Source organism: Salvia hispanica, chromosome 1 (assembly GCF_023119035.1).
Source record: "Salvia hispanica cultivar TCC Black 2014 chromosome 1, UniMelb_Shisp_WGS_1.0, whole genome shotgun sequence".
NCBI lineage: Eukaryota > Viridiplantae > Streptophyta > Magnoliopsida > Lamiales > Lamiaceae > Salvia > Salvia hispanica.
The window spans coordinates 12,133,839-12,148,819 of record NC_062965.1 but is presented as its reverse complement, the minus strand read 5'-3'; the positions used below and the strand labels follow the sequence as shown (position 1 = coordinate 12,148,819).

General features: G+C 34.7%; 2 protein-coding genes across 5 annotated transcripts; both read left to right on the top strand.

Moving 5' to 3' along the window:
• The first annotated feature begins 6,261 nt into the window (after positions 1-6,261).
• Positions 6,262-12,187, top strand: LOC125203726. 3 transcript variants are annotated; one of them, XM_048102149.1, is made up of 20 exons: positions 6,262-6,459; positions 7,233-7,363; positions 7,539-7,623; positions 7,751-7,804; positions 7,895-7,986; positions 8,067-8,243; positions 8,328-8,709; positions 8,781-9,101; positions 9,185-9,379; positions 9,504-9,599; positions 9,677-9,737; positions 9,807-9,934; positions 10,044-10,290; positions 10,368-10,510; positions 10,586-10,704; positions 10,792-10,915; positions 10,993-11,329; positions 11,412-11,513; positions 11,596-11,711; positions 11,817-12,187. In XM_048102149.1, the coding sequence occupies exons 1-20, from the start codon at positions 6,412-6,414 to the stop codon at positions 11,973-11,975; spliced, it is 3,117 nt and encodes a 1,038-aa protein (XP_047958106.1). In that variant the 5' UTR covers positions 6,262-6,411; the 3' UTR covers positions 11,976-12,187. The 3 variants fall into 3 exon arrangements, with proteins under 3 accessions (XP_047958106.1, XP_047958114.1, XP_047958122.1); XM_048102157.1 differs by having other exon boundaries at positions 7,514-7,623; XM_048102165.1 differs by lacking the exons at positions 6,262-6,459; positions 7,233-7,363 and having other exon boundaries at positions 7,738-7,804.
• An 877-nt stretch (positions 12,188-13,064) lies between these two features.
• On the top strand, positions 13,065-14,704 carry LOC125194546 (heterogeneous nuclear ribonucleoprotein F-like). 2 transcript variants are annotated; one of them, XM_048092878.1, is made up of 2 exons: positions 13,065-13,221; positions 13,887-14,704. In XM_048092878.1, the coding sequence occupies exon 2, from the start codon at positions 14,096-14,098 to the stop codon at positions 14,570-14,572; it is 477 nt and encodes a 158-aa protein (XP_047948835.1). In that variant the 5' UTR covers positions 13,065-13,221; positions 13,887-14,095; the 3' UTR covers positions 14,573-14,704. The 2 variants fall into 2 exon arrangements, with proteins under 2 accessions (XP_047948835.1, XP_047948787.1); XM_048092830.1 differs by having other exon boundaries at positions 13,066-13,221; positions 13,798-14,704.
• The last annotated feature ends 277 nt before the right edge of the window (positions 14,705-14,981 follow it).

Sequence of the window (14,981 nt, the reverse complement as noted above, 5' to 3'; positions counted from 1 at the left end):
ACTTGAGATGGCACGGAGGAGTAGTTATGTAAAATCTAAATGAGCATGCAAATAATTAAAAAAATTAAGAAATTTTATTAGTAAAATAAATAATCTACAAAATTTAGAATACGTATTAAACGTTATTAAATAAAATCATTGTTCAACATAAATCACTTAAATTTTGATGACTATGGATTAAGTATTTCAGCTTGTGTTGAAGAGCAATTTGTAAAGGCCTAAGTTTGCAAAAAAAGTTCCACCGCAGTCAGCAAATGTAGGTTTGGTTAATAAAACAAAAAGACGGTTGAAATTGAACAATACGTCGTCGTTTTGTCTCCACAACAGCGCTTGCTGTGTTTCCACCACAGCAGGGGATCCACTCCCTTTGTAATCCTATCGGGATTGATTTTTCAACACTGCACCAATTTGATACTTTTCGAAGATGTATAGTTCATATTCAAATAAAATTTTCATAATTTTAAACAATGAGAAACATAATTTAAAATACTTGTAATAAAATTGATACTCCTAGGTTTCACCGTGGAGTAATATTTTGCCAATGTGAGAGTCAGGAGTTTTATCTTAGGTTTCAGACTTTTGATAGTGAAAACTTTTTCTGTGAACATTAAATGAAGAAATTAATATACTGCGAATATACTAAAATATTGTGTCTCCAATTTTCTTTCTTATTTTCAAATGAGTTGAGTAAACTGTAAATGCGATGCAGGTGGGATAGGGAGTTGGCTAATGATCCATTAAAATTTAAAACTATTAGTATGCTGTATGGGCAACGTGAATTTAATGTGAAGAAGATGTTCAACTAAGATCCCAATCAGTCCACATTCTAGCTCACTCGATGTGGAATATGGTATGCGACTCATTTGCTTGTATACGTAGCCATGAAAATCAACACCTAAATTATAAATAAAAATAAAGTAAAATGCTAGTAAAACTAAAAATTTACAAGATTATAAAATGCAAAGTTAATAACAAAATGACGTTAAAATATAAAAAAAATTGAAATTATAATATACATAAATTTAAATACTACTTTATCCAGACGAGTTTTAATCAATTGTTTGACTTTATGAAGAAAAGTGAATGGAAATAGTTAGTGAAATGTGAACCCCACTTTTATATAGTTTAGCAATAATAATAAGTAGAGTGAATTAGTGGAAAATATGATCCACTTACTAAAGTAGTAAAAAATGAAATAAAATATTTATTAAGAATTGTGCAAGTAAGGAGATATCAGATATTTAATGGAAACGGACGAAGTAATAAGTTAAAACTTAAAACAAATGTCTTAATATCTAAAAGGACAAGTATAAAACTGCCCTCCATACTTTTGGGGCATTTAAGTTTGAAAAAATATGGAAAAATAATTAAAATGAGCAAAACTCAGACTGTATATGTACAAACATCTAAGTTTTGTACTTCCTCCGTCCTCAATTATAATTATAATTTCTTTTCCGCCGTGATTTTTTTAAAATATTAAGAATAGTTGATAAAAAAGGTTAATGGAATATAAGTCTCAGTTATATTAGTTTTAATGAAATGTGAGTTAAATGAGTTAATGAATGTGAGATTTATATATCATTTATTTTAAAAGTGAACCGAGACTCCTATTCGGATGGACCGAAATAGGATAACGAGATTCCTATTTGCAGACAAATGGAGTAACGTAGTTTAATCATTTATAATAGAGTAATGCTGATAAAATTATGACGTTGCTTTCTTTGAAAATAGACTTCTTACTTTGAAAAGTCTCCTAGATAAAATGATGACCCAAAAAAATGGATAGTGAAATATTCATAAATAGTAAATTAATGTTTTCATGAATGTACTTGATTCCTTGCAACAGAATAGACCATGCACGTGAATTCAACTGTTGTCTGTACAAAATATTCCCAGAGAGAACATATTCTCAATTGACTAGAAAATGTGCCGTTAATAACAAAATAAAGAAATCCATTATGTAGCTATTGGATATAGAAATAACTCTAATCGTATAGTTGTAATTAAGTATTACTAATTTTTAGCTTGTAGTGAGGATATAGATGCTATATCCTTATAAATTTTAAATTACAAACCCTATACTTGATTTGTGTGTTTCGCTCGATTAAAATATTTGTACGATTATCATAATTCATAAAGTTAATTAAATTTGTCAACAAAAAGCTTCTTTAAGAGTGACTTAGATGGTACCATAATTTTTTTTATCATTGAAATAACTCCCTCATACCATTGGTTCCAAGAAAGTTATTGTTCTTATTCATAAAACGTTTTTTGTTTAAATTGACTATTGTTTTGAATAAAAATTACTGTCATCTTATATGGAGTATAGAACAACTCATTGTTTGCCGTAGTTGGCTTGGCTACTTCCAATTTTCTTACTCCGTTTAATACCTTATAAATAAAAAACAACTCGCATCATCATTATATTTATCAAAGTTATACATAAACCTACCAATAAAGGCAGAAAGAATAAACTGCTAATTAAACATTGCAAAATGATGGAATGTTCATTACTACTACAATATAACACGTAGCATTTTAGATTAGATTATCATCCCAATTATATCAATTCTCAATGCTAATTTTGTTAATAATTGGCATTGCACTGATTCATAGCAGCTTTAAACTAATAAATCCCAATAGGAAAAACCCCATATATTTATTTTATTTTTTTTGCTAAATAAGGAGGAAGGGAATATTTGAATTAATTAAGAACTAAGGCTGCAACCTACAACAGAATATGATTAGATCAATTAATAATCCCAAAGTGAAATGTAAGTACTATTCGAAGTGAATAAGAAAGCATGAGGCGGGGCCTTCTCGAGAAATAAACCCAACGTGGGCTGATTATGAAATCGAACCCACTTTCATTGCTTATGTATAAACAAAACAAATTAATAAAAAGTAAAACTTAAAAAAAATTGATTATGCTAATAAACAAGAGTATACATATACAATATATTGATTGCCAATTTTGTCTTCAAATAGTTGTTTTGTAACGTAAACCTCCCTTTTGTTTTCCTAACTTACATACTACTATTACATTGTCATGTTGTGTAATTAATAAGAATATAACATCTTGTTATAGTTGCTGCATAACAACAAACCATAAAACCTTGGCTTTTATCTTAACATAAAATTGAACTTTATCATCATATGTAGTTAAAAACCAAGACCTTTTGAAGCTACACTGAAAATTAGGACAATAAAGAAATTGCAATTTAAAAAGTGAAAATGAGCAAAGAGGAGACAAGTAGAGGACCCAATTGAAAAAAAAAGCAAATAATTGAGTGAAGATTTAGGATTTGATAAAAAAAAAGAGAATAATAAAAGGCATGATATTTATATTACTTTTTATAGAAAATAGGTTGTAAAGGGGCCTAATCAGAATGATGTGAAAACGTGCATGTGGCTTGAAACCTAAAAGCAATGAGAAAAACAAAAGTACAACCCCTTAAAGCATGAGAGTTAAAGTTAGGGGCTGCCCATTTATCATTGTTGAATAAAATTGGACCACCATATGATGTGAGGGGCCATAATTGTCTCAATTTACATTTATTAAATTGGTATGATATATGTGATGTAGTATTTCTTTGGACTTTGGGTTCACATCCATTCATTTTTCTAGTACATATCATAAATTGTTCTTAATTGTATGTATCACCTTCTGTGTTATAAAAAAATTGCATAAATCTACACGTATTAACTTTATAATACTAGTGCCCATTACTATGCTACTCATATTACTACCGGCACAAAAGGGTTTCACTAGTTGCTTAAGTGATTTTGATTCAACATTGTCTGTAGCAACATGTCGACACAATTGGCTTTGTTACCAAATTACCCGACCGGCACAATGGGCTTCACTAGTTGCTTAAACGATTTCGTTTCAGAATTGCTCGTAGCCCCATTTTGACATAATTGGCTTTGTTACTACTAACATCTGACATATATATTTTTCAAAGTCAAATAGTTAATCCATTGATTCCATGCATATATTCTATTTCTAGCATAGTGAGAGAATCAAGTTGGAAATTTCCCTAAATATAGCTCAATGGATCTGCATTTGACTATTGGGCTTTAATGAATCAATAAGACTAAGAATGAATATTATTTCTTTGGGCCAACCCCAATTCTTCTGCTCATTTCCAATACTAATAAGCTTTTGAGCTTAGCCTTTGTGATTAATTTTGGTAGCTTGAGGCCTTGAGCAATGTAAATATTTTACTCTCTCCGTTTCATAGTAATGGAGGCGTTTCTCTTCGACACGGAGATTAAGAAAATTGTGTTAGGTAAATTAAGTAAATGGAAAATAAAATGGAAAATGAAAAGGTAGAGAGATGACGAGAATAAAATAAGAGAGAGTAAAGTAGGTGTGGAGAAATGTGTTGACTTGTACTAAAAAAGGAAATGACTTTGTTACTATGGAACGTACCAAAATGATAAAATGACTCTATTACTGTGGAACGGAGGGAGTATGTGTTTACCCAATCATATAAGTTTGATTTTTATTTTCGATCTTGACAAACAGTTATGCAGCTCGTAACATCAGCTAATTTGTCAATTCATATTCATAGTCAAAAACTTAAGTAACAAGTTTATGGGAATAAAATAGTGTCTCTAAAGCATTTTAAGAACTTTTTGACTGATATTATCATCTTTAATACGTATGCACTTAATAACTTTGCATTTTGTCTTTAATGACTATTCTTGATTATGATTTACATTTATGTAAAACCAATTTATCAATATTTCGGATAGTTATGTGTCCACATATAATATATAAGTAGAGTAATAGATTCCAATCATAAAGTATTTATTCGAATATGATGAATTTAAAGATACTAATTTGACAAATGAATATCAAATTAATGAGAAAATTGCCCAAACTAAATATAGACATTGTTAAAGTCTTGAAATATGTCTTTGACTCGATTTCTATCTCTCTAATACTTTCAAAATTTTGTAACATTAATGTTTAAAGTATATGTCTTTGACTGTGCTCCATACTGATTGGTTTGAATTGAATGCCTCAATATTTAAAAACCGGAATAAATAATAATTGTACATCATTCCGTTTGATTGGCTAATTATTTTTGTGAATAAGGTTTAAGATAATTGTCCTGACATATAGAAACGGTACAATTACTAGCCAGCAAATAGCAACCCCTATAAACTCGATCTGCCATGAAATAGAATAGGTAAGCCGTAACTTATTTATATTTTTATAAATTATAAATGAGTTGTTCGTAGCAATTGAAACTCACCAATACATCTCAAGTTTGGCCAACAACTATATTAACCAATAGTGTATATATGTCTGTAAAATTAATTAAATATAACTGATGTATCATTTTTATTTAATATATTGACTTAATAGGTAAACTTCTATACACCATTAGGACCTGTTATAAGAAAGTTGTGATATAAGAAGATATGTGAAACAAGATAAGAAATACGGGCTTTTTATCAAGATATGTAGAAATAAGATTTTTTTCGTAATTATTTAATAAAAAAAGATTATCTACATTTGTATAGCATTAAATAATGGTGGCTTAACTTGACAAATTGGTGGATTACATAAATGATGTTAAAGTTTTAATTATAGCAAGATTAGGTATGGCCGTTGTCTTATAGTATTGGATTTTGAGTTAAGCTTAAATATAATATCAAATAATTAAAAATATCTACGTATAATTCTTTATAGTGGTATTACCATCTTATAAACATGCCCTGAATATCTATTGAAATTGAAAGGAATTTATTATCCAATACAAAGTTGACGTGTCACTTTTTTTTGTTTTTAAAAAAGAAAGTTTCCCATCATTTCTTCTTCTATCCACCCTTTGAATTAGAGCAAAACTCAAACACTCACTTTCACAACCGCAATACGTGTAAGTGTCGTCTTGCAGTGTAATTACAATATTGCCCCAGCAATCACGCATAATTCCATGCCGTAATGTGGCGTTTTGTGTAAGTTGTCGTGTAGGTAGGGACAATTTAAGGAAATCATAGACCTCACCGTCGTTTTATCGCAATCTTCGGATCACACGTTGTCTGCTTCCACGTGTCCTCTTCGTTCAAAATCAGACCACCGGCCCATCATTTAGTTTTCTGTTTTTAACTATAAAAATTGTCAGTTTTTTTTTCTTTTTAAAGTAACCGTCTCTTTCGAATTTGCTATGTGCATTTATTATTTTAATCTAAAAACAGAGATAAAACTGTCTGTAATCGATAATGAAATAAACCGTTGCTGCCTCATTATATAATTCTACAAAACAAGACTCCTCCTCACTCTTGTTTCTCTCTCTACTCCTTCACTCCACTTTAATTCCGTTGCTCATTTCCCTTGCCTACACGCACATAGAGTGTTTCGAAATTCAAATTAATTGGGATTCAATTTCTGCGGATATGTCTGTTTTCGTGAAGAAACTCGTTGAAAAAGCTTATATGAAGAAGGTTAGATTTTCGGAACATTTTAATTTCAGTTTCAGTAGTGTTTGTATCATCTTCTTCTGTTAGCTTTTTAATTGTTTTGAAATTCAAACCTTTTCTTTGATCGTTTGAGAGTTGTGATCGATCAAGTGAGAAAAACAAAATGGAGTTCTGATTTTCTTACTAGTCAGTTACAACTTGTTTATTTGTGAGGGTCTGATAGATTGTGGTAATTTAGTTATGAAATTGGTATGCAAATCGAAGTTGATTTTTTGCATTCAAGTTTGTTAACAACAATATTTGCCTTTTGGAAGTTGTGGTAACTTGTTTTTTATGCTGGGAAAGAATTCCCATTTTAAGGCAAATGTATTTCTTAAAATGGCATATCTGTATAGTATTAGTGCAGTAAAAGTTTTCACAACATATCTGGATTTTTGGGAGATAAATATCTACTTGTGACAAATGGAGCAGTGGATTTTGGTAATTCAGTTACTAAATTGATATGCAAATCGAAGTTGATTTTCTGCATTCAAGTTTGCAATCAATAGTATTTGCCTTTTGGAAGTGGTAACTTATTTTTGTCATGCTAGGAGGGATTTTCCATTTTTAAGTCAAATGTAGGAGTATTTCTTAAAATGGCATATTGTAAATGCTCGCATCAAAATGTTACTACTATTATTAGTAATATCGGTTGAATTTGAAGGTTAAATGTATTTTTAAGAGGTTGGAGATTTCTCTGTGCCCTGTGTGGGATATAGCCTCTGTTAGCATGAGGTTAACTAATAGCCCTTTTGCAGCATTCGGGGTTTTCAGACAGTTTGAAACCCGACGATGTGGATCCTCGTTTGGTTTTTCACTACGGGATTCCATCAGGTGCTGTGCTCGTGGCTCATGACTCTATTCAACAAATTCTTGCTATTTCAACTAAGTAAGCCTGTTCCCCATCATTTTCGTTAAAGAATCATTGAAGCTCCTGTTGCAAATTTATATTGATATTTGAACGTTTTATGGTACGGGTAGTCATTTTATGTGACTAAAGGGGTCACAAATTTTGTTCCCTGATATGTGTTTTGACTAGATGAAACTCTTTTGCGCCCCCTCAGAGATGGACAAATAAAATTGTTCGGTAAAGATGGCGCACAAGCTCTACTTGAATCTTCAGAAACGATACCAAGTAAATTTTTGCTGGTACGCGTCGCTGCCATCATATTGTTTTCATTTTGCGCATGTACAGAGGCATCCTATTAGTACATTTTATCCGTTCACAACCTTGAATCCTTGATAACTTACATAGAGTAATAGTTTTTGTTGACAGTTTATCGAGAACCAGGGTATTCTTTTAAACGTAAATGTCAACAACCAAATTGAGGTAGTGAAAGTTTCCGGATTTCTACTTGTTTATTGAACGAAAACATTTCTCTCAATTTATACAATAATATTGTGTGTCATTCATTCGTAGGTGTGGGATCTCGACAACAAGTGTTTGTCGTCTGTCCATCACTTTGGGAAGGATATCACCTCATTCACGGCCATGCGCAATGGGGCTTACATGTACTCGACTTAAATTATTCAAGGAACTAATTGAAATGCATACACTCCATAGTGTTTTATTGCTATGTTGATCTTGGCAGGTATATAGGAGATTCATCGGGCAATGTGTCCATCTTAAGGTTACACAAGGAGACATTCAGTATTGAACCTATGAAATACCACATACCTTTTTCGGTATCTTATGGCAAGACAAACGAGGTTGGAAGTGATATCGCAGCAAAGCACGTTCTTCCTCAACCGACAGCTGAAAGTAAAAGGTAGTACTTGTTGAGGTTGTAATGATCTATTGGATTGTTAGTTGTTACTATGGATACAGACTAAGATGTTTCAAGTTCTCTCAGGGTGCTTATTATCTATTTTGATGGTGTTATTACGTTGTGGGGAATACGAGAAAGCAAAGCCGTATCCACAAATTCTGGTGTTTCCACTATGCTTCAAGAAGCGAAGAAAGTAACAGCAGCATGTTGGGCTTGCTCTGGTGGAACTAAAGTTGTCGTTGGGTACAGCAACGGCGATATAATCCTCTGGAGTGTTCCATGCCCCACGGATTCAGATGCCGAGCAAGCTGCAAGTCAGATTACTCCACTCTACAAGCTAAATATTGGATATAAAGCAGAGAAAATTCCAATAGTCAAGTTGAAATGGGCTGACGCGGATGGAAAATCAAGCCGGCTTTATGTTCTTGGCAGCAGCTCCGATAGTAGCTCCACGAGTTTGTTACAGGTACCAAACTGTTGGCCAGTCGCGTTAATTTCAATAGTTGCTTTACAGATTTGCTCGATGGAATGTGGCAGGTTGTTTTATTGAACGAACAGACTGAAACGCGCACTGTCAAATTGGGACTCCATCCTCGTGAGCCGGTGGTGGACTTTGAAATCACCACGAGCTCAGATCAAAACAAGCATAGGCGCGATTCTCTTCTCTTGCTTGGGAGGTCGAGTCACGTCCACACCTACGATGACTCTTTAATCGAAAGGTACCTTGCGCAGAGCCAAAGTAAATCATCTCCTTCGCTTCCGAAGGAGGTGATGGTCAAGCTTCCTTATGGTGATTCAAGCATCACGGTAGCTCAATTCGTGACGAGCATCCCCTGCATGCCTTCTTCTGTGGACGAGGTAAGCACGAGAGTTCACAGAAAAAGTAGTTGGCTGGCGAACGAGGACCCGGGCGTTGAGTTTCTTTCCTTATTGTTATGTAGGACTTTAGCATGCTGGCAAAAGACAGCTTGCCACTTTTTCCTTTTGAAAGAAGCATAAAGGATGGAAGCAACTCGACTTTTACTCCATTTTCGAAGGCAAAGAACCTGCTTATTACAGGACATAGCTCTGGCGCAATCAACTTCTGGGATGCTTCTTGTCCACTTCTGCTCCCGGTAGCTTCTATCACCCAACAGGTAATTGCGCGGCTTTACTGTAACGGGCTTCAGTGAACTAGCATCGTTTCTTGGTAGTTTATAAGATTATTATTTTATCTATTCATATCCCTTTTAAATTCATCTAATCATCTTGCTTCTGCAGAGTGATAATGACTTGTCTTTAAGTGGCATTGCACTGACAGCGTTGCATTTCAACTATGAATCGCACATTCTCGTGTCAGGAGATCAAAGTGGAACTGTAAGCAAGTTCTCTTGTTACATGTTTTGTGGGGCTTCCTTGGTGCACATATTTCTCACTTGTAGTTCTTTGTGCAGGTCCGGATTTTCACGTTTAAATCAGAGACGTTCGCCCCTCCAAGCACGTTTCTGTCCTTAGGTACTTGTTCTTTAAAGTCCCTGATTTTAATGACATCAAGAATTTAATTGTTTCCCTACTTACACATAGGTAATTCGAGGAAAGGAAGCAGTAATATCATTCGTCGTGTCAAAGTTGTGAAGGTCAACGGTGCAATTCTGTCTATCACGACAACCGGGAATTTAAAACAGCTTGCTGTTGGATCTGATCAAGGATATGTAAGTTTATCTCTAGCATGTTTTTCAAATATCCTTCTCCTCCTAAAACAAAATGCAGAACAATCTATCTTAAAGTCTGAAGTTTACGTATTGTATCTCGTGCACACAGGTGTATTTGATCGATCCAGAGGGTCCCGTTGTGTTGTATGAGAAACACATTGCAAGTGAATTCTGCACCGGGAATATCTCGATGCATTTTGAAACTTGCATCTTCCACGGCTTTGAGAAAGATGTTATAATCGTGGCAACGAAAGATTCGTCTATTTTTACACTTGAGAAGGATACAGGAAATACACTAAGCTCCGATGTGGTCCGGCCTAATACACCGTCTAAAGCTCTGTTTACACGGGTTCTAGGTGAGTGTCGTCTCTGAATTCTGTCTTCGTCTTCTTAGATTTTTAAGGATTGAAAATAAAGAACTCCGATTTTCCAGATTGCTCTTACAGAGGATCTAGCGTGCCTGATGCTATAGACGTCAACAGCATTCATTCTGACAACTCAACTCCAAAGCAATCGTTTATGTTGCTATGCACTGAGAAATCAGCGTATGTGTTTTCCTTATCGCATTTGGTCCAGGTATGTGCGCATCCGGCTGTCGTGTAATCAGCATGACCATTCAGAACGGTCGATTAACAATGTTCGTATTCGCAGGGTGTCAAGAAAGTGATGTACAAAAAGAAATTCAGTTCCCCTTGTTACTCAGCATCAACTTTTGGCTCTCCGGATGTCGGGCTTATACTCCTTTTCACTAGTGGAAAGATCGAGATTAGGTAACGTTTCCGTGCTTGGTTTACCAAAAGTCATACGGAACGTTTTCAATCTGTTGAATGATTGAATTTGTTGATATGAAACATCAGATCCCTGCCAGAATTGTCTCTTGTGAAACAAAGTTCAGTAAGAGCACTCACATTTTCGACGTTTAGACCTCTCTCGGTTTCTGACATTGTAGTGTCGTCGTCCCTTGATGGCGAACTCATCATTGTAAGTCTTCAGCATCACTTTTTTATTGCTTTACAGTTGCCTTAGTAAGACTGCTAACTATACTTGCTCTGAATCAGATCAACGGTGATCAGGAGTTACTTTTCGTCTCAACATTGCTCCACGAGGCTTACAGATTTGTGGACTCGGCTTCCACGGTTCTAAAGAAAGACCTTGTGAATGCTCAGGGGCTCATCTCTTCACCGCCCGTGAAAGAAAAGAAAAAGGGAATATTTTCCTCTGTGATGAAAGACAGTAAGAGTGCAAAAGCGAGGAACGGTCATGAGGTGGAAACCGAAGATTGCAGACAAAGTATCGAAGAACTATCGACCATATTTTCGACATCCAACTTCTCAATGGATGTTGAAAGTGAGGAGAAGAAAGCTATGAATGATGAAGATGAGGACTTGGATATAGGTAATTTCTTTCTTCCTTTTTTTCTTCTGTTGTTTTGAATAGTCGAAGCCTTCACATTTCGTCGTTGCTTATGGTTTGACAGATGACATTGAGATCGACGACGCGAAAGAGAAGCCAAGGGGCTATCCGGTGATAGCAGGGTTGAATAGACAAAAAATTACAAATAGCTTTCAAGCAATTAAAGGTATCCAAGTCATATCCTCCCATGCCACTTTACGTCGAAAATCATTGACATTTTCGACCTTCTTTTTTCGTTCGTCTCACAGGCAAGTTGAAAAATACGAAGGTGAAGACCGAAAAAGTGGCTGTAAATGAAGTGGAGGAGGAGAAAACTGGCGCTGCTATTGATCAGATCAAGAAGAAATATGGCTATGCTTCATCTGTAAGTAATTAAAGATTATTTACAGAAAATGGAAATAAAAAACATCCGAGTGCAATGCAAGGAGAAGAAGGCTCTTTGTGATGGGATTTTGTAACGTAAATGCAGGAACCGGGGGCTGCAAACGCAGCGAAGACGAAGCTGAGTGAGAACTTGAAGAAGTTGCAGGGAATAAGCTTGAAAACAACAGAGATGCAGGATACAGCACGCTCCTTTTCTTCTATGGCCAAAGAGGTGTTGCGGTTTGCTGAAAATGATAAGAAGTGACCATCTCTCAAATCCTTTGCATTTATTTTTTTATTTTTGAGTGCACAAAATGAAAAAAGTATTTTATTGTTTATACTACAACAGAGTGTGTATATTCTAGTTCAACGTTGTTATTGCTACACTGTTTGCACGCTGTCATTTTTTTTTATAAAATAACTTGTCACTTATTAGCTACTAGTAGTGCAAAACAATGTTGTGAGCTCTTTTTGATTGATGAAGTGAGTATATAATTTAGCATTGAAATCGATGTTTTTTCCAAAATTAAATAATTAAAATAAAAACAGTTGTACGCTTCAGCATGTATAGCCATGAACCTGGTAAGATGAACGTGACTACTACTTTATAAAAAAAAAAGTATACTCCACTTCCTTCATTGGCTAATCGTTATAATAATAGATGACAAAAAGATATAAAGTTTATAAAGTAGAGAAAGAATGACAGATGATGTTATTAAAGTAAAAATGGAATAAATTTCTATAGATGTATAAAAATGAAAAAAATTAATTATTGTTAATATTTTAATTTTTACACATTATGTTATTTTTTGCTTGAAATTATATTGTTAATTGCATAACCAATAGTACAATTATCGTCCACCTGCTCCTTGACCAAAACAAAAAATTGAAAAAGTAACGGCTAAATTAATCATTGTTATTACTTGCATCCTGCTTAGAACCGTCATAGAAGTCGTTGAAGTTCAAATTAGCCATTTTATAAAGATGAAATATTGACTTTTATTTTATACTGTGTTCTACAAAGGATATAATAAAAATAAAGTGTACTGAGAGATAAATTTTTTTTAAACCACGGTTAGTTGCTAGAAGAATATTAATTGTATTAAATCTCTAATTATTTTTTTTATTATGATTATAAGTTGGACAAATTTTAAACTAACTAGTAACCGATGGTGTTTAAAAAATTTAATAGAATGTTTAAATTTAAAATACTAATATAATTTTTTTGTGTGAAATACATAAATTTAATACTTTTTATATTAAATTGAAACAAAAGTAAAACATTTTTGTAAGGAATAGATAAAATATCAATTCATTCTTTGAAACAAAGGAGTAATATTTTAGTAGTATTAGCGTAATCTTGGCAGAACCAAATGTCTATTTCCGGCTAGGGTTTCTAATTTCCCCTGTGTCTGCGTGGGTAAAAGGCTCTCACTTTGATCTGATTTTCTACTCTATCACGACGCCGTATTGGATTCTGTCTTCGTCGCTGCCATGTACGGCCACAGGGGGTAAGTAACCTTATCAATTTTAAAATATTATGTACTGATTTACGATTTTACATTCTGTGGGTGGGTATGGGAATTTCTTTTCAGAGGTTCATTTTTCTAGGGTTTTCTTTAATTGTGCAAATTTATGATTGTATGGTTACTTCTACGAAATAAGCGAGTGATTTTAACGGGTGAATTTGGGTGTTTGTTTGCACATTGAGAATTATGAGATTGGGATTTAGGTTTGATTTCAATTACTTGTTTAGGCTAAGACTATTGTTTTTATATAATACACTTTCTTATAACTTGTAGTAGAAATCGTAATGAAACATCACATTTTGAATTGATAATTTTTTTTGTTCTGATTAAAATTTTAGACTGATTATATAAGATGAAAGTTCCATTTGTATGAACTGATGGTTTGCTTGGGGAATCATTGTTATCACTAATACTCCCTATTTCTGCAATTGGGTTCATGAGTTATCATTATTGATTAAGAGCTTGAGATGCAATAGAAAATCTAGATGGGTTGGGATTGGCTTATATTAACAAGGTTGAGTGGGGGTTTTTTCCTTCCTTGGGTATGGATAATTGAAGGGCAATGTTTGGGAGCGGGGGGGTGTCGGACGGGTACGAGATCGGCTCAAAGCGACCAAGAATGATGGAATCGAGTCCCTACTTCGCAGTGAGGAGCAGCACCAGTTCAGGCGCTTACCCGTCACAAGCCTACGACAGCAGATACTCCTTTCCCGTGGTTCGTCTGAGGGGCCTCCCATTCAACTGCACCGATGTCGACATCTTCAAGTTCTTTGCCGGGCTCGACATCGTGGACGTCTTCTTGGTGAACAAGGACGGGAGATTCTCCGGAGAGGCGTTTGTTCTCTTTGCAGGACCTATGCAGGCTGATCTCGCTCTCCGGAGGGACCGGCAGAACATGGGGAGACGATACGTGGAGGTGTTCAGGTGCAAGAAGCAGGACTATTACCACGCGATAGCATCTGAGGTGAAAGAAGGATCTCGTGGTAGTGTCGGGCGCCATGGCTCCCCACCGCCTGCGCGGCGCAAGAGGTCTCCGGAAAAGGAGAGGATGGAGCATACGGAGGTCTTGAAGATGCGCGGGCTGCCTTACTCGGTGAGGAAGTCGGAGATCTCGAAATTCTTCGAAGACACCGTGAGTGTGGAGGAGGAGAAGATTCACATCCCGTGCCGGTCCGATGGGAAAGCGACCGGGGAGGCGTACGTGGAGCTTGGTTCGGTGGAGGAGGCGAGGAAAGCCATGTGTAAGGACAAGATGATGATTGGATCAAGATATGTGGAGCTGTTTCCTTCAACACCTGAAGAATTGAGGCGAGCTGTATCAAGATCACGTTAGTGAATTTTAATACAGAGTTCAAGATCAAGTTCATCTGCTTTACCTCTGTTGTTAACTTAGATCCACACATTTTAGTTGTTTTACTACATTTACATTGAACTTGAGTTTTGAGTAAATTGTGTTTTTCCTAAATCCCTTGGTGAAGATGAAAGATGCTTATAGTTAGTTATCAACACTACCATTTTACAAAAAATTATCAAGAATTTGAGTTTGAATACAAATCTTGGTATACCTGTGGTGATCACTCATGGTTTATTATGTATGTATGTTGTTAATGGTAAAATAATTAAATAAATACTATTGCTAAATGACTACAGACTACTTATATATAGACTTTAAATAATATTATGACATTCATGTAATAATACAATCTCCAAATACACACGGCACACCAAATAAAGATTTTGCC